Consider the following 19,747-nt stretch of genomic DNA (forward strand, 5'->3'; position numbering starts at 1 on the left):
AGCCCTAAACCTTAACCAGTAACCAGTTCCTAAAAAATTAGGTTCCGTCCCATTAGGACCAGGTTTTGTTCTGGTCCTTACAGTGTCTATGTCAGAACAGGTTCTAAAGAGGTCGCCAATACAAGTATACAAACACACACAGACAGACACACAGACACACACACAGACAGACACACACACACACACACACAGAGCAGCGGCTACGTCACACACAGGGAATGCAGTGAGGAGCTGCGGCTGAAGCTGAAGGCCTCACGGTCCGTGACAAAGTAGGTTCATGGCGCTCAGGCTAAAGGAAAGTTATTTCGGGACAACTTTCACTGACCTCCAGACTCCTTTAAACGGAGCGTGTGCAGACTGTGTTTGTCTGGCTCACTACAGGCGGTTGTCGTCGGTCATTTTCAGCGTTTGCTCCCTTTCTTCGGTGCGGTGTGAAGTTAGCCCCCGGAGGCGACGAGGCACGAGCTCGACTCGAGTTCACAACGGGCGAACAAACAAGTCAACAAGCCCGTTATTAACGTCAATGACTGCGAATTAAACTCCATTGCGGTTTTTCTTAGTCGCGTAATCGGCGTGTTTTTCATAATCGTGACGTGACGCATAAAGAGCGCAAGATTTGCTGGATTGTCTTTATTCTGTTCATTCGTAGGAGACGTCAGTATTAGCTCCGCTCAACTAACGTTAAAAACTAGTCAAACGACAATAATGTGTCTATAAAAGCGTCGTCTGTGTTGCATTTCATCTGTTTTTATGTTGTTATTGATTTTCAGATGAGACCGAAGTGAACAGGGAAGCCGCTGCAAAGCTACTGTAAAAGGTAAGAGATGCTAACAGTTTGCTAATATTTATTAGCGATGATGTTTGCGTTCAATTGTTATATGATATTGTAATTCCAATTGTAATTTTCTTTATGTCACGATTTCTTCTGGTCATTTCTTATATTAGTACATATGCATCCACCAAGCTAAAAATAGTACAGCTAGCTATGGCATTTCGCTTTCAAAATAAAAGCACAGTTGTATTAAAAGCGGCTAGCATGTGAATGTGAGTATTTATAGCAATGGATGATTGAATAGACAACATATTTTGCGTTTGCTAGTGAGTTTAATCCACCCACTGTAGCTGAACTGCATCTAATATATATAATACATACTTGAATATACTCATGCAGACACACAGTTCAATGCCACTACACAATGTATGCATCTTAAGTGGAATTATCATTGCATCATTATACTCCATTTGTTTGCTAGATTTCTTGTAGTTTTTTGTAGTTTGCAGTATATGGAGGTGTACAATACACTTAAACAGAAATATCTTTGCAGCGTCAGAACTCTTACTAAACCAGTCTGCATGGATATTTGCTTGAGCATACAGCTTGCAGCGCTGTCTGTAACCATTACCCAACTAAAAATAACTATAGTGAGCTAATAAAATGACAAATGCCCTTGCTTTTTAGCGACACTACAGTAAAAACCTCACATCTGGACCTTCCTGGCCCTTTCATCCTTAGATTTGTGTGTTTGTGGGCACCTTCACCACCTTGATGAAAACTCAAATATGTGTTTTTATCCTCATATTTAGTTCACTGTGAAAAATAACTATGTGACAAAGCAGGTCACCATAGAAGAAGGATAAGAACCTGATGTTGAGTGCCAAGCAAGATCAAAAAGTGCATCGTGGAAGAGTTTCATTGCTGCTTCCATCTATTTGTAACAGTACATGCATTCTGCACATAGTTGAGGAACATTGTGGTTTCCTCTTTAGTCCACAGTAACCACCTCTCCTTCCACTGCTTCTGCTGTTTTTTTCCAGTGCAGTTAAATGCAGAAGCTGGACTGACATTTTTAGTCATGTGTTTCCTAAATGTTATTCTTCATTTGCTGAATCAGCATATTTGCAAATACCTTTTCATTGATTCACCAACTTTTCCATCTCCCTTGTGTGCTGAAACTGTTGTTGGGCAGGACCAGAATTATTTCTCTTACTGCTTCATCAAGGAGGCGCATGAACTTTACCTGCATGCTAGATTTCTGATACTTTTTTCTCCAAAGTTTGCAGCATATGGAGGTGTGTAACACACTTTAAACAGAAATATCTTCACACCATCAGAATACTTACTAAACCAGCGTGCAAGAATATTTTCCTTGAGCATACAGCTCGCAACACTGTCTGTAAATAGCATCATCTTCGGTGATTACGTGAGTAATACAATTCCAAACATGTTTTACTTTGCTACAGACATCAAGATCATTACCCAACTAAAAGGAACTGTCGTGAGCTAATGATAATGACAATGACAAATTCCCCTGCTTTTTAGTGACACTAAAAATCTCACACTTGGTCTGCACAATAAAACATAAAACAAGTGAGATTAAATTTGCTGGGATTAATTTCCTGTTCCAGTCATCCTTAGATGTGAGTGTGTCTGCTCATGTGGACTCAGACTGGTTTAAATCAGGTCGATTATGGTTAATGGAGGTGGTGGTCAGTCTTTTGCGTCGTTCAGTGGTAACTCCCACAACCCGATGAATAGAAATAATAATAATCAACAACAAAGCGAAAAGCTTAAATCCTGTGTTAGAGCATTATTGTGTGGCCGCTTGCATTATTCTCTCATCCATCTTTGTAATCCTCTTAAAAACACAGCTACACAACCCCCATAATAAGTCAGAGGAGGGTATCGGTTTCTACACTGACACCACAGATTCACTATGGTTTGGGATTTGTTTGTGCACAAAAGCATCTCTTAAAAATCAGTTCCTAACATAAATGTGTAAAATGATTCATCTACAAGCATTAGATTTATTCTCTGGGTGCTGAAAATTGACCACCTGGGTGAAGGAGGACAGTTTCCTGAAGTAACACTGGTCACCTGAGGTCCCTCAAACACAACTCAACACTTTGCCTCCAGTGTCAGCTGTGTGCTCTGCTGTTCTTATATGTCCCACTGAGAATACATAATATATTGTTATGAGCCAGGTGTTCACGTGTACACACACACATATCATTACACAACATTTCCTGCCCTGTTTTTGTCTCCGCTCTGTTTGGAAATCATTGATACTGGTGTGTAAACACCCGGACACAATAACCATTGTGGAGGACAACAGGCAAAGGATAGCCACACTTTAGCACCTGTTTGTGTATTTGTGTCAGTCCGTGGTGTGTGTTTGTGTTTTCAGAAATTCACAGATTTTTTTTAGGGGACAGTGTGTAAGTCTGTTGGAAATCCCCTTGTCTTTTATAGTGGCTGCTCTCTTCCTGCTCCACAACTAGAAACCTATTGTTCAATCTGTGTCCCCGTTGCCATAGGAAACTAAATCTGAAGCATCCTGTAGTTTCCATTGGTTACAGCTACAGCAACACTGTATGTGCAAATTATTGGAAAAGTTGAGAGTTAGGAGACAATATACCCTTTAAATGCATGCAGTGTTTCACACAATAAATGTTTCTATCAGAACAACAGGACATAAGTGTTTTCCTTCCTCTTTCCGACCTCAGAAGTCTGTCATGTCCGGTCCCACCTGGCTTCCACCGAGGACTCTGGACAGCCCAGAGCGAGCCGTGCCCCAGATGTCCCACTCTGCCGGGTCAGCAATCTACCGAGCCCCTAACAAGAAAGGCGTGTCAGACTTTCGCCCGAAATATAGTGCATATGACCAGAATGGAGGAGGGGGAGGAGAAATGGCCAACAGGTACATGGCGACTGGACCCACAGGTGAGAATCATGAACCAATGGGATTGTATAAGAAAAATGTACAAGTACAAGAAGTACAACACTGCTAATGGAATTAATATACTCTGTTATTTATTGTTAGACAGACTTCCCCAAATCACACTATCAGTAGAGAATAACCTGCCCAGCTTTTGATCTGGATGTGTGTTATCAAAGCAGCACAAAAGTGTCACACTTCCTCGTCATGTGTGGCTACATTTACTATCGAGATCATCAGAACAGCACTGTAAAACCTTCTCTCTTTTAGTCTGAAATGACCTTTTCCTGTTATCATCATGTTTCTTTGCCGAGCAGCTGTGGACAGATTGTGACGCAGAGAGCAAATTTGATACTAAGACTCTGTAACTTTGAACGATGCCGCTTTCATTCAGTCGTAACAGTCTTTTTTTTTTACCCATGAGAACCTTTTTTTTTACTCTCCCATCACAGTGTTTTGCACAGCAGTCATTTTTGACTCTAAAAATACATGTACAATCCTGTACACAGAAGAATAAGACAACAGCGGCAAAAACATGGCAACATTCAGGCTGAGTTCATATGTTGGGCAGAAGAGGAGACTGGTTTTATGCTCTTTCAACTTAAATATTTTTTTAAGGAAATGGATGGTAGGAAGGCTGTGAATGGCACTTGACATTCTAACAACTAGCTGCATGTTACACCAGAAACTGCCTAATACCAAGAAATAGGAAGGGGATGTTTCGCCCCCTAGTGGACCTGAGGTGGACACACAAACTGATTCTTCACTTTAGTGCCTTTAATGCCTTTAATATACATAAAGGCATGACATACGTTTGGGATTATGTCTTTCCTTTCTTCTTTGATTCCTGCTTAGGAGTCACTGTCTAAGATTGTTCTTTAACTCATATTTGTAATGTTTGCTCCTGAATCAACAGGTGGACCCATTCATCATCCGTCAAGCGATCACTATTACCCACCTCCCCATGGTCCGAAGGAAGATCGGCACTGGAGCCCTCACATGGAGAGCTACGAGCGAATGGTTGGCACATTCTTTAATTTGGACCTTTCAGCTATAGAAGTAGAAGTGTGTGAAGAAGTGCATTTTCTCTGTCCTAATATTTCTTTTAACGCTTGTTCTGATGTTAGCACCGAGGACCTGAAAAGCCAGTGAGCTATCACTCTAAAATCGATGCCGACATCGACTCCCTCACCAGCATGCTCGCTGATCTCGACAGCCACCCGCAGGACTCCAGCACACAAGTAGGACAAAACTCTAAAGAAAAAAAAACTAGGAAAAAAAGTAATCACTGTAATAATTAAATGTTCTGGTTAATCCTTTTCTCTGCAGCTGTACGACAACGTGCCTTACAACAAGTACCTCTCAGGGGATCACTACAATCCTTCACACCAGAGTGCAGCTCCTCCTCAGGGTCGGCCTTCCATGGGTTACCCTCCTCACTCCCAGAGCCAATACCACCCAGCTCCGCCGTACCCCAGCGAGCACCAGGCGTCTCAGTACTCCAACTCCCACCAGCAGGATTACTACTCCTCAACACCCAAACCCTACCCTCAGCCCGTTCCGGCCTCCTACACCACTGCCTCAACTCCGACTGGTCCCAGGTTCAGCGTCCAGGTCAAGACGGCGCAGCCCGTCACCTACTCGCAGACAGGGAGGCAGGCTGAACAGGCCTACACGCCGCCTCCTCCTCGCCAACACGCGTCGCGCCCCCAACCTCAGACTCAGGCAAGTCCCCAGGGCTGGTACCCCCAACACCCTGCTTCACAAGGTCAGGATCTGCACCCCGAGGCGGGCTACAAAAGCAGCAGCAGCAGCTCAGGATCTGCGGGAAGAGTCAGCCATGTTCCGGTGAATAAGAGGGGAATGGAAAATAATCAGCCTGTGGCAGGAGCCGTGCAGAGTTCTGCTTATCAGTCCAGCAAGGTAGGGGCACACATCTGCATCTCAAAGTGATGAGAGCTGCAACTAACACTTATTTTTATAATTGATAAACATAATTTCTCAATGAATTGATTACTTGTTTGGTCCACAAACCAAAAGTATTCAGTTTAAATAAATGTTTTGTTGTATAGAGAAACCAAAAAAATTTATTAGTTCATAAATTTAGTGGATACAGATAACTATTCTTTTGTTTTAGTGTTAGACCTTCATCAGTTCATGAGGCATCGTCTCTTTTCCAGCAGGGGATTGCAACAAGCAGACCGGAGGAGGAGTTGGAGCGACTCACCAAGAAGTTGGTGTATGATATGAACCACCCCCCTTCAGAGGACTATTTTGGTACAGTCCCACCTTTTTAATATATACACTTTAAATTTTTTATTAAAACAAAAAAACATTTTGACTTGATTTTACTGTGTCAACTGTTCCAGGCCGCTGTGCCCGCTGTGGTGACAATGTGGTTGGAGACGGCAGCGGCTGTATTGCTATGGAGCAGGTGTTTCACGTCGAGTGTTTCACATGCATCACCTGCCACGCCCGTCTCCGAGGGCAACCGTTCTACGCTCTGGACAAGAGGAGTTACTGCGAGAGCTGTTACATTGTACGTGAAGAAAGTGTGTTTCTTTCATTGTTTTCTTTCTCTGTCACTTTTGCTGTGATTCATGCCGTCTCCCCCCCCCCCCCCCACATTTGCGTTTAGAGCACATTAGAGCGCTGTTCAAAGTGCTCCAAGCCAATCCTGGACCGAATCCTGCGGGCCATGGGAAAGGCCTACCATCCTCGCTGTTTCACATGTGTGGTTTGTAACTGCTGCTTGGATGGCGTGCCCTTCACCGTGGACGCCACCTCTCAGATCCACTGCATAGATGATTTTCATAGGTACAAACAAACCATGCTTAACATCGTAATTTTTCTTATATAAATAAACTTCACTGAAAAGTTTGGCTCTTGTTGTCCCTGACAGAAAGTACGCGCCGCGCTGCTCTGTGTGTGGCGAGCCCATCATGCCTGAACTGGGCCAGGAAGAGACCGTCAGGATAGTGGCGCTAGACCGCAGTTTTCATGTCAACTGTTACGTCTGTGAGGTGAGTTCAAGTCAAATGCAAGAACACTACTGCAAAACTACTCTAAACATTAGGACCTGTTGATTTCATGTAAAGAAAGTGAAAGTGGTGAGAAATACATGGGTTATAGTTGCAGTTTTACACTCACCTTCCACTTGCAGGACATACTAATTCCTGCAAAGTTCTGGATCTGCCTGGAAAACGTGGGATTAAATCACCATATATTACCATATTCTCTACAGTGAAGAAGCTTTACTGGATGTATTAGCTGCCTAAACCTACAAATATTTACAGTAGGAGTCCATGTGACAGTGTTCAGATGAAGTGACTGCCATGTCTGTGTTCATCAGGAATGCGGTCTCCTGCTGTCGTCTGAAGGAGAGGGTCGAGGCTGTTACCCGCTGGACGGCCACATCTTGTGTAAGAGCTGCAGCGCTCGGCGCATCCAGGACCTGTCGGCCAAAATCTCCACCGACTGCTAACAAACTCTCCTTCATCCGCTCCCACTTCTCACGCAGACGGAACACACCCCTGCTTTGTTCCATTAAGTACATTACTCTCTTTTCTTTCTTTTTTTTTTTGCTGTGGTTGCTCTGAGTCAACAAACACTTCTCCAGCTCCCTCTGCTGGTCTCCTGCTGTAATTTTATTTACAGTGGAACATTTTCTGTTTACCGTTACTTTTCTATCCACATCACATTTTTTTGCATGGTACACAATCTCCCTGCTTCTCCCATTCAGTTCAGTGTTAGTGTAACTGAGGCCTGACCTGCAGGCAGCTTGGGCTCCACCTAATATCGTTTATTCAAACCGGTACTGCTCACCTGATTAAGTACAGACTGACGTCACAGGTTTATGCTTTAAGTTGAGTAAACTCTTGACTTTTTTAAAAACACGTCAAAGTGCAAACCAACCTCAAAGCAAGTATTTAAAATACACAAAACAACTGTGACTGTACATATGTAGACGTAAGGAATGTGTTACATCCCAAAACAAAACAGGGTTTTCCTTTTTTTTTTTTTTACTTCTCTTTAACTTTTACCGAATGCTAGCACAACATGCTCGAACATTTCTCAACAATCAAACCATGTTTATATGATAAAGCGTTTATAACTTCTTCTTTTTTTTAATGTCTTAAGTTACACACTCCCACTATGGTTTTGTTTAATAGATGTTGCTTGATCGATACTTGACTGTTACATTGAAGATGATGGTGAATGAAGTCAAACGCTCTTTTCTGTCGTCAGGAAAACAGGGTGTGAAGTTACTGTGTGTGTGGGGGGGGGGATATGAAACTGAAGTCGTAGTCAATATAAAACAACGTTGTGTAGATTCATTTACTTCAAAAATAGTTTTTTGACACTTTTTTATTTTGCATATGACAGAATGAAGGTGGTTTTCAAAGTAATAATGCCCCCCCTCCAAGTTTTGACATTTGCAGTTAATTTTTGTTCATCTCTGCACTCGTGTGAGCCAAGTTTTCACGTAGTGAGACAGAGCTCCAGTATCTGTGATGATACGTGTCGGATTGCGTTTCTCCGTCCTCGTTTTGTACATGCGTAACTTAAAGGGCTAACGAAAGCCTTACCTCAAGAATGTCACTTTCTTAACGATCGATCCCTCTTGAAAGTGTGTTTTTTTGTGAATTCTGTTTATTTTTGTTGTGACAAAACCTTGACCATGCCACAACGGTATGTCATCTCTTGTTAATTTATCTCACCATGTAAATACTGCTTAGTCACGTGTCATTTTGAAAATCCTGCGTCATGCCATCTCATTCGTGTAAAAACCCTGATTGTGTGTTCTGTCTTAAAAAAAATGCTGTGAACTGGAGCTTGTAAATCAAAAACCCTCGGTACTGCACCAGACTTCAGTTTGCTGATGAATTCACACTGAGAAGAAGGAGGAGGTCGTGGAGGAGGAGGCCCATGTTGTGCTGATTTAACAGGACTTCCTAGTAGACAAGTTACATCCTTGTGTGAACCCAATGGTGAGTTTTCTCCTAATGCAATTTGTAGCAACATATTGATTATTAATATTAAAATGTCAGCAAGTTAACCACCGTTGTCTTTGCCTCTTTTTTTATAAACATTTTTAATTTCACTTACGTCAGGTTGAGAGAAATGTCGTTAAAATATCTTGGATTGTCGATATAAAATCTCTGAAATATGTTTTTTAGACGCAACAAAAATGAAGAAGCCTCTATTAAATCTGACATTATTTATTTAAAACATTGTGTACATCCCTGCCAATCTTAAAACGCACATCCCTGACCGCAGCAGTCACCAAGCCTTGCCAGCTCTTGTCTTATATTAACAGGAGGTGAACGTCTTCCAGAAGAAGTTGCGACAGCCTGCTTTGCGCTCCCTCTGAGAGAGGGGAAGGTGTCGCCGCATCACTTTCTCCCCGACTCCCATCTCGTCCTCCTGCAGCTCAGGAAACATCTGGTCTGCTCTTCCTGACATCAGCTCGGGCAAAAATTTCAATGGCAGCAAGTGAGTGAGATCCTAAAGGAGGATGTGACAAAGTAAAAGAACCATCAAGTAAAATGTTTTCATCCTTAAAAAAAAGAATCATTCTTTCTTCACCTAAGCGAAAATTTACCTTTTCATCTGCGAGGTTTTCCGTTTCTGTCTTTACGTCTCTGTGTGGAGCGCTGCTGACCTGCACCAGCAGCACGGAGGAAAACAAAGCTGCCACGAGTACCTGTGCCTGAGGATGAAGCATCTCCAACTCCAGACAAAAGCAGAACTTTTGCCCTGTAATAGTCCCTGATCCTGCTCAGTCAGAGGGAAGGTGATGCAAGAGCTGAATGTTGTCACTGATGCAGTGTCATCAGTGTGGAGCTGATAAATAGGTCTCTTCATCCTTAAAACCCTCTTTCTCAAGCCAAAAGAAGGTTGTGATTGGTGGAGGAGGAGAGGAGACGTCGAGGTCTGTGGAGGACGGTGATTAACGTAGCTGTGATTGGACACGAAAAGGTCATCATTGGAATCAACTGCTTATGTGTTCCAGCCAAACCTCCTGTCTTTGGTGCAACTTTGAGGGCGAAGTGATAGTAAAAGTGAACCTTTGCGTAGCTTACTTCTGTCAGCTGTGGTTATCTTAGTTGTCGTCTTGCACAGCACGACTTCCCGCGTTCTCTGTTGTGTTACTTGTGACACAATGTGACTCAAATGTTAATGAGGCCGCCTGGACGGTGTTAACCAGCCCAGCTCCTCCACCGTGCTGTCACTTTGAGCAGGTTAAGACAATAAGCGAGGAAGATTAACATCAACATATCAAACTGCACACATCAAATTTCATGTTTTAACTTTCTAAAAGGTAGAAGGTCACAGGAAAGGCCCAGATAACAAGTCAACTTTTAAGTATTCATTTGTTGTTGTTTTTTACCAGTGTGTTTGTTTGTACAGGATCTGATCTGCTTTACCTGTTTTTCAATTCCTCCACAACTCTTAATGCATCATTAAATGATTACTGCTGCTCATGAGGCTCTTCCTCTTCACTAATATCACTTTCAGGTTCTCCTCCTTTAAATAGATATTGACCTTTTCTGCCGATGAGTTTTATTATTTCCTCTCCGCAGGACGCTCACTCCAATTACTCTTGCTTTAATCATGACATGACTTGTAGTGGAGGATGTTGTGACTGCAGGTGTCCCAGCAGGAGCAGAGGCCTCCAGCTGTGATGACCAGAACGCCTACATACTGTACACGTAGGCTGCATGATATAAAACGCTGTCAACACTTGGTCAGGTGTCATTAAATATATTAATCTATGGTTAATTATAGAGGAAAATTCCTCATTTTCTCTACGCATCACTCCATGGGATCCTCTATGCTGTGGTTTATTTCCGTACGTCATTCTATATTTAACTTATTTTTTCTACTATTTTACATTTACAGTAAATCAAGTTGACAGGCAGCCATGGTCAAACCACATTTGACCCACATACGCAATACAAAAAAAGAGAATAATTTATATAATGATTTGTAAAACAATGAGGAAAATAAAAGGAAAGCATTCAATAACACTATGTGTTTGGATTAATAAAAGGCTATAGCATGAGTCCTCAATTGAAACGTTTGGGAAACGGAGTACTACACCTTTATTAATTTGTTTATGTCGAGACAAAATACACCCCGACCACTAGGTGTCACTGCAGAACCGAAGTACCTGACCTCTTTATTTATTTATTGGAAGCCAGACGCAACATTTTACATGATTATCCCTAACAAAATTAATCAGTTGTTATTTTTGCTCACTCTCTTTCTGGTTACTGATAACGTCAATGATGTGCGGCTTGCCTTTTTTCTTTCTTCTTAACTGATTCTCAACAGGAGGAAGAGAAACCGGATGTTCGTGCTAATAAGCTTAACAGGTGAGTCAAAATGGCGTCATTTCCAAAGTAAATAAGACGTTAAATACATTTTCTCAATAAAATTGTAATTTTAAAGTAATGGTTCTTCATACTTTGTGCGGGTAAGTTTTAAATTCAAACGTAAAAGTGTGTATAAAGTGTAGTCTGCGAAAGACTAATGAATATATGCGTTTTCTTCAGAGTGGTGTCTCTCCTTGTCTTAACTTTCTGTGTCAGGACCCGTCCAGTGCCCACAGGTAACAACACCAGTTATAATAGTAATATTACTATATTTTATTTGTGTAGGTCTTTTAACAAATGCATTTTACAATTTTAAAAACAGCAATAGATGCAAAATATGCAAAATTCAAACACACAAAAGGGAGATGAAGGGAAATATTGATATCTGCAATTGCTCACTGTAAAATGTTTATCATAAAAATTCGATTAATAATTTTACTCTAATGATTTGGAATGAATTGTGTTAATTCCACACATTCTTCAGAACTTTACTGTTTATCACTGCAGTAGAGAAAGTCTTCATAGATGTAATACCAAAAATGTTTCTTTATTGGTACTTTTTTATTATTGTTTTTTTGTTTTGTTTTTATTAAATGAAAGTTTACTTTCATTAATGTGGACAACAGAAATGTGTGACATTGAAAAAGGAAAAATACTGTATGTCAAGTCTCATTTTAATAGACATTTCACATTATGCAGTTGGTTTGGAAACAGTTGAGATTAGAAATGCCTTTATTAATATTTTCAGGAACTTTTCAAACCAAATGCCTGGAGCGTCACTTTTGGCTCTCTGTCAAATCCAGCTTCTTCACCTCAATGATCCGTTTTGACTTTGAAGGTATGCGTCCTCGTTGTCACCCTGCACATGTTTGTTGTGTTGTTGTTGATAATGGTTCCAACTGATTGTTAATTTTCCGTTTTCTATAGACCAGTATGGATACCACATCCTCTCTGATGAACAGACTGCACTCTGTGGTTATACCGTCCTAATCAATGATGTTGGAGACCTTGTGTTTCGTGCCTCTTTCCAGGCCTGCCATGTCCACACTCAGGTACAGTTGGCATGACATTTTGTCTTTTGCATGATTGTTCTCTTCTCCTGAAACTCAATGTGTAATTCTCCAGATGGGCACTGAATACCACCTGGGTGTCTGGTTTGTGAACCTCCAGGCAGATGGGAAGGCAGAACTGTTTCCCTTCCAGCTCCACTGCTCTCTCCAAGGCCAGTGGAGTACCAGAGAATTCGTCTGTGAAGAAAACTATATGGAGGTGAAGTAAAAGCCCAGTGTCTAAGAATTAGTGACATGTAATGGTGAGACTGCAGTACACAACAAAAAGAGGACTCCTCCAGTCTTCGCTCTCTTCCTCCCCCTTTGCATGTCATGTTAGAAAATGGATGTTATCCCAAAACATATAGAGTTGGAACAAATCAGAGTTACCTGTGAGTACTGTTTTTCCTGGTGTTTAAAAATGGAAATTGTGTAATGTGTTAAACTTCACATGTGCAAAGTTGTCAAAATGTGTGTCTTTAGGTGTCCATCAAGCTACCTACCTTGACTATAAAATCCAAAAATAATAAAACGGTAAGTACTGGCAAAAGTCGAGTCATTTACTCTTTATCGTCTTGTCTTAATCATGGTACTGAATTTGTAAGATGAGACAATATCTTGTCGTCTGTCTGTATCAGGTGCATGACTGTGAAGTGGGATGTTTTTAACTGGTGTCTCACTGCTGGACATCTTAGATAATGTCAATTAAGTTGAGAACAATGCCTCTTTCTTTAGGCAGAAATAGCTGTGATGTTCCACAGAGCGGAACAGCCACCAGAAGGAGCCATGGTGATGTCTCTGACAGAGGCGGCTGCTCTTAGCTACCACATCTCAATACGTGGCTCACATTTAATCCTCCGCTGTCCCTATTCCTCTGCTCTCTCATACATTGTGAAGGTACATGGGGACATGTTTTCATTTTTATTTTGTTGTTTTTGTTTTTTTCTGCAGCGTATTAATGTTTCTGTTTTTTTCAGGACAGTGGAGTGGATTTGGAGATTGTCAGTGCAATTATCCTGTACAATTTCATTGCTGTTGATGCCACTGTTGCTTGCACCCTGGGTTAGTACAGTTTAATTTTATTTAGGCTTATTAATAAAATGTTCTTATAAGATATCATATGGTGAAATTACTTTTGAGCTAAAGGTTAATATCTGTGTCTTCTTCAGGAAGGTAATAGCTCATACCTGGGGTGGATCATCCCTTTATTGTTCAATGAATGAATATTATACACTTCTTTTCCTCTCTCTCGCTCCACAGATGAGGTGACAGCAGATGGGTCTGAATTGCTGTGGACTGTCCCATTAATTCCGTCTCCTCTCGTTCATGGGCAGTTCAAGGGCAGAGGTGTAAGGGTCGGAATTAGCGGTGAAGCTCTGAGTAAATCTGACATGAAAGAGAAACAATACAAGATCAACCTGCAGCAGAGGCAAGTAGAAGTCAGGATTCCTACAGGAGCCCCTGGTGGACACATTAAGGTATATCATCCGGAGACACACAGTATATTTCATACGATGCAGAGTCCATATCTGCAGATCTGTAGTTTTCTAGTTAGTATGACTGCTGTGGTGTTTTATTTTCAGAGTGGTGTTGTGAGAGGACAGTACAGCCAGTCTTTCTCTGTGGATCTATTCTTTATGAGTCAGTGGGAGGATGAGCACTGGCCTCTGTCACAGCATCGCTCCCTCAGGCTCCTTAGGACTCCTCTCATCCCTCGAATGCCTGTATTGACCAGAGGTAAGATTATTTGTAAAACACAATAATTAAAAAATTACAGTTTGTGCCGATTTATCATGTCATAGAAAATTACCCACAAAAAAATAAAGAATAGTGTGTTGAAGATACCACCATTATGTATTTGTCGTCCTTTACAGACAGAGTTGCAACAGAGGGAACATTTTCTGTGACGTTTGGCCCATTTGCTCCTGATGTTGTCCTCCAGACGGTGACAGTAGACAGTGGTGGTGACCTTTTAACTTGGACCCAAAGTCAACAAACGCAGACAGACGTGGATTTAGTGGTGTCCAGGTTCTACCACATTAACGGGAGCTTCTTCTTCCATCTCAGTTTCCTGTTGTCGCACCCAAAAATAATCCCTGAGGTGAGAGTCACAAACATTAAACATTATTTGTTTCGGGGGTTTTTTCATGCCAGATTCAAACATTGAAACAATCTGCTGTCTAATCCCAGTATATAGGTGGTGGCTATAAGACGTACAGCTTCACTTTCATCTTTACTCTTAACATCTTACCCAATAGAGAAGTGTTTTACCATCAAGCCACCATTGAGCATAGTGTTGAGTACACAGGTAAGTTGTATGTTCAATTTTATCTGTTATTAATCATCACCACACTAATAATATGGGTGTATTTCATTTGAATGTATGTGTACTCACTACTGTATGAGTACTCACTACTGTTAAGTTTAAATTTATTGATCACTTTTTATATATGTTTTCACCTCGTCTGTCCTTATGCCCTATTAATGCAGTATCCCAGACCACCTTTAGGGAATTTCTTTAACTTCAGCAGATTCAAGGATCAGCTGAATAATGTTAGTGGTCAAGGTCACTGTGTCATACACTGGTTGGTGGAGCCAGACAAGTGTGTAGTCCTAATTTGCTAGCAGAGTTTCCCCATTTGTTTAAGTGTAGTTATCTCTTTAACTAAATATTGAAATGTCTGATTCACCCTCCTATTTCATTGATTCTCCAGGTTCAGGTTCCCCCAGACTGGAGGGGAAATGCACAGAGAACAGTCTGCTGGTGCTGCTGTACCACAAGGCCCAGGATGAGCTGCAGTGGGAGCTCTTTCTCGGGGCTCGCAAGCTAAGCTGGTACCTGGTGGAGATTGGTGGGTTCATGGTTGAAGCAGAAGAGGAATACTTAACTGTGGAGATTCCGATGTACAGCCCTGGGTTAAATTATGAGGTGAATCTGTCTTCCTGTACCCTTTATCATTGTTTTAAACTCCAGAGTTATTATTCAGTTTCTGAATTGTTAAAAGGCAAGATTTTTTAAGGTGCCGTGTGTATTGGCAGAAATAGGAGATACTGAAGGATACCTCAAAAGTATGTTTGTATACTGTATGTTTTGTATGTGAAGGCCACTGTAGTTCTCTGATGTGCATGGTACAGAGAGGAGTTGCACTCTGCCATCTAATCATTAGATGTCACTAATTCTTACACACTGGACCTTCTAATAATTTTTTCTTTATTATTATTTAAATGAGCTTTCAGATATGTAACGAAAACAAGTATTCTGTGATGCATTTGTTCCTTAATAGGCTTGTTATCTTTTTTCCCACTGTAGGAGTTGTCATTGTCGGGTCTTGTGGCTGGAGTGAAAGTGTTCGTTGTGGACACTGAGTCTCTGAAAGTGCAGGACAGTCTTGTCCATAACTGCACTTTTCCTGTCAGAGAACTATTAGGTACAACGTGAAATCATAAAACTGTCAATCAATCAACAACTGTGCTTGTTATTATATTCACCAATCAGGTTTATGTTGTAGATGATCATTGCCTTCACACTCACACTGTGCCTCTCACAGTATGTTTGCCAGAAGGGAGAATAGTGGCAGTGGTTGACACCACCCACACCATTCCACCCACTCACCCCAACCGAACCACTCTTTTGGACCCCAACTGTGTTCCCATGGAGATGGACAGTGCCAGAGCTCTGTTCAGCTTCAGCCTGGACTCTTGTGGGACAATTGTCTCTGTGAGTTTGACTAAATTTTTTCAAAAATAAAAACAGAAAATTCATTTTCCAGCATCTGTGATCTCGTCATGTTTTTTGTTGTTTTTTTTAGACCGAGGGAAATGTCTTGGTTTATGAGAACCAAATCAGCTACAACCAAGATTTTCTTCCCTTGGATGATCCAGTTATACATCGGGATTCTCCGTACAAGTGAGAAAACAACACGGAACTCAGTGTGTCTTTCGAAATCCCAAACTAATCTTCTGAATGTCCTCTCTGTTTTAGACTAACAATCCAGTGTCGCTACCCTGCAAACGATAGCAGTACTCTTACAATCCAGTATCCTGTATCCAGTATTCATCACTGGACCTTTCACCCATGATGCCAGTGAAACACACATACAGGGACATGACAAACACAGGTATGTATCTTTGAGCGTTAAACTGATTTATTATTCATCATTAAGATCATTTTGATCAGAGAAAATGGAGGTGGAAATGATATAGGAACAACAAATGTTTGATAACATAAAATCATTCATATCATGTGCTGAATGTTTTACAAAAATACAATAACACTCTACTTTATATTTAAATGAACTGCAAGGATTTAACTGGAATTACATATCAGTTATGTCAACATAATAATGGCAATACATTTATTTGTATAGCACTTTCAGATGAAAATGATGACTGATCGTTTCAGTGCGGATTAAATGGATTCATGTCTTTATCCTGCTGCTGCTCATCCTCTGCATGATTGTTTCTGTATACTGGGCCTGTAAATTAAATAAATGAACACAGTTTTATTTTTATTTTAATCCCTATAAGGTCTTTGTTCTAAAAAAAAGAAAAAGAGACATTTATTGACAAAAAATATTTTTGTATTTTCATTTTGTTCAAATGTACATTAAAGAGTATCCTTATCCACTCTTGACACGTGTTTACTGATGCTTTGCTTGCACAAATAGTGTTGATGACCCAGTGTTAATGAAAGGATTGAATTCCATTTACATGTGGAGGTTAAAGCAGTGTTGTGATACGTTTTTCCTCCAAAAACATGTCAAAATGGCCACTGGTCAGGACAGGTCCTGTTTTTTCTAACACGTGTCCACATGAACTGGAAGTGAAAAGAGCTCCAACCCCATCATCTGAAAATAATTGATTGATAATGAGCTGCACATGTGGCTGTGTCTCCTGAGCGCCTCTGATTGGTCGCTGCATGAACTGACCTATAAAAGCTGGTAAAGGAGACACCAGCATTAACAGGTGGTACTGGTGTGACCAGGATCTCTCAGGCAAATAGGTTCACTTTTTCTTGTGTTGGTCAGCAAGTGTAGTTTGTTAGCAGTTGTGCTAACTGTAGACACTGCCAACACACGAGTGATTATGGCTCTTGGGTTTTGCTTTGGGTAAGGTGTAAGATTTGTTTACAAGGAGTTTGTCTCCATGTTCTCTGTGTCTTATACTTGTTTCTGTTTTTACAGATTGGCTTTGCTGCTCTCTGTGTGGTCATGTACAAAATGTGATCGCATTCCTGAAGGTAAGATTTTAAATTTAGCTTTATGACCCATAATAAAATTGAACCCATTCTGACAATTTGTTTGATCATACAGGAGTTCATCGTATGGAGTGTCATGATCGCCATTTCATGATAGCTATAGATCTCTCCTTCACTGGAGAGGAACCTCGCTTTGAGGCTGTTGGTGAGTCCCAGGAGTTTGAGCATCAAATCGATCAATGTGGTGTGAAAATGGAGTTCATTATTTGACTAGTGCTGGGACATTCAGCTTCATGTTAATGTGGATTTCTTTCAGATGGAACAGGCGTGTATCCCATCACAGAGCAGTATGCAGCCGAGTGCGGCTACACTGTCCGTGTTCTCCCTCTACAAGGCCATGTGGAACTCAGAGCCTCTTACTTTGGCTGCCACACTGACAACAAAGTACCTACAAATTGCATATCCACATTTCTGTGAAAATACAAAGCAGTGGGACACAGCTGTTGGTGACTGGCCTTCTTGCACTTTCTCTGTCTCTTAGGATGACTTTTTCACTTTCAACTTCAACCTGCTTTTAGTACGTGATGGAGAGGTGGTGACCTATACTGTGAGCAAGACCTGTTCACTCTCTCTGCCATGGTCTCCCAGAGAGATAACATGTGAAGTCAACTACATGGAAGTAAGCTCTGTTTCATCTCTATGATGAAATTCTAAAATCAGTTTCAGGTGATGTTTAACTGTGGTTTCTGCTCCAGGCATCTGTGAGGAGTGAAGTCACATGTCCATCTGCAACAATGGAAGAAGACATGAAGGCTTCTCTAAAACCTGTATTTTTTTTTTTAACATTAGTACCACTGATTGTTGAAATTGTCAGCTGTGTATAGCTTGAACAGGTAGGCTTTTTATTTTATACAATCTTTCTCCTTCCCAGGAATATACTGCATCTGCCTCAGACTGGCAGGTGAGGTTTCAGAGAGGGGAGCAGTTGATTCCCATGAACCTTTCTGAAGCTCGTAAGCAGGGCTACGTGTTTGACCTGACAGGGGGAAGGCTTGTATTTCGTACACCGTATGGACAACCTGACTCATTTAGCAAGGAGGTAAATCAATGCAGTTGTGTTTGTGCAAGAATTTAGTTCAGGATTTGAGATGAATCCCTCTCCAGGTGAATGGTGTTCCTGTAGAGGTGGTCCATGCAATTGTGTTCTCCAGACAAAGCTGGGTTGTCCTCTTGGTCGACCTTGTAGCTGCCTGCTCTGTGTGTAAGTAATGGAATCTTTTCGAGTCAATATTTGCTAACAAGTTTAACAAGTCACACTTCTGTTTTAAAAACAGATGAAGAAGTTTACGACAGTGGATACATGGTATGGAAAACCCCTGAGCTGCTGCACCCATTGGTGTCAGAAATGCATGACACACAGGTCAACGTTGGTGTCAATGGTGAACTTGTGGAGCAGCCAGTGGCAGAGGAGCGAGGCTACGTTATTGAGAACCACAACGCTACAGTCGAGATCAGCATCCCTTATAATGCTGAAGGAGGACACCGGAAGGTATGGAAGTAAGCTAAATTATTCATGGTGTTCCTTCAGACTAGAAATTAATGCTAGTATGTTTCAGAGCCTCGTGATTGGTGACCTGTACGAGTACTACATCTTTGAACTTTATCTGGAGCAAATCTCGGTGGGTGAGGATCACGTTGACACCAGGATACGCTTTCACAGGACACTTGCCACTCCTCTGCTTCCACGTCCTGTTTTTACTGAGAACCGTAAGTTTCCTGTAAACCCCTGCTTATGTTTATGCAAACATAATCTGATTGGCTCTTGATTTCAGGAACCGTTCATGATGAACATGTGTTCACCGTCTACCTGGGAGATGTCCCTGAGGATGTTGAGCTGACTGCCATCGAGTTGAATGGACACACATTTACAACTCCGTTTACAAATGCGAGCAGCTGCACCATCGCTAAAGTTGTTCACCCCAACAACACCCATGGCTACACTCTGACGGTGCCCTTTGATGACCCTGTTGTCATACAGCAGGTAAAAAAATCTTTATTGGTCCATGACTGTAGTGTTGAGATGCTTTAGACCACATGAGGTCAGTAAATATATCTCTGGTTTCCTAGTTCTCCAAAGAAGATGCAGCTATAAAGCATGTGCTGGACGTCAACTACACACTGACGGTTCTGCCTGATAATAAACCTTACTACCACCAGACGTCAGTCATGACACTAACCGATGCCTGTAAGTCACAACTCAAATTTGACTGTCTGCAACATTGAACAGAGATTAATTGTACTGTATCTACAGCTCCTCCAGAGTTTGAGGCCGTCTGCTCAGAGTTTGGCATCAGCTTCAAACTGGACCATCGGCCTTATGACTACCTGTGGTACGTTGGTATC

At 41.4% G+C, this 19,747-nt stretch overlaps 2 protein-coding genes across 4 annotated transcripts; one reads left to right on the forward strand and one right to left on the reverse strand.

The window, feature by feature from the left end:
- Window positions 1-220: 220 nt before the first annotated feature.
- trip6 (thyroid hormone receptor interactor 6) lies at window positions 221-8,761 on the forward strand. 3 transcript variants are annotated; one of them, XM_083885920.1, is made up of 11 exons: window positions 221-269; window positions 771-817; window positions 3,505-3,721; window positions 4,633-4,736; window positions 4,844-4,957; window positions 5,046-5,639; window positions 5,897-5,993; window positions 6,086-6,255; window positions 6,355-6,533; window positions 6,619-6,739; window positions 7,069-8,761. In XM_083885920.1, exons 3-11 carry the CDS (start codon window positions 3,514-3,516, stop codon window positions 7,198-7,200), a joined length of 1,719 nt encoding a protein of 572 aa, XP_083742046.1. In that variant the 5' UTR covers window positions 221-269; window positions 771-817; window positions 3,505-3,513; the 3' UTR covers window positions 7,201-8,761. The 3 variants fall into 3 exon arrangements, with proteins under 3 accessions (XP_083742046.1, XP_083742048.1, XP_083742047.1); XM_083885922.1 differs by having other exon boundaries at window positions 5,900-5,993; XM_083885921.1 differs by lacking the exon at window positions 221-269 and having other exon boundaries at window positions 517-817.
- A 268-nt stretch (window positions 8,762-9,029) lies between these two features.
- On the reverse strand, window positions 9,030-9,444 carry sst5 (somatostatin 5; the record flags this gene model as incomplete). Its single annotated transcript, XM_083905764.1, has 2 exons — window positions 9,030-9,224; window positions 9,322-9,444. The coding sequence occupies 2 exons, from the start codon at window positions 9,442-9,444 to the stop codon at window positions 9,030-9,032; spliced, it is 318 nt and encodes a 105-aa protein (XP_083761890.1).
- Window positions 9,445-19,747: the final 10,303 nt, after the last annotated feature.

This window comes from Microchirus variegatus, assembly GCF_963457635.1.
Source record: "Microchirus variegatus genome assembly, chromosome: 2".
Classification (NCBI taxonomy): domain Eukaryota; kingdom Metazoa; phylum Chordata; class Actinopteri; order Pleuronectiformes; family Soleidae; genus Microchirus; species Microchirus variegatus.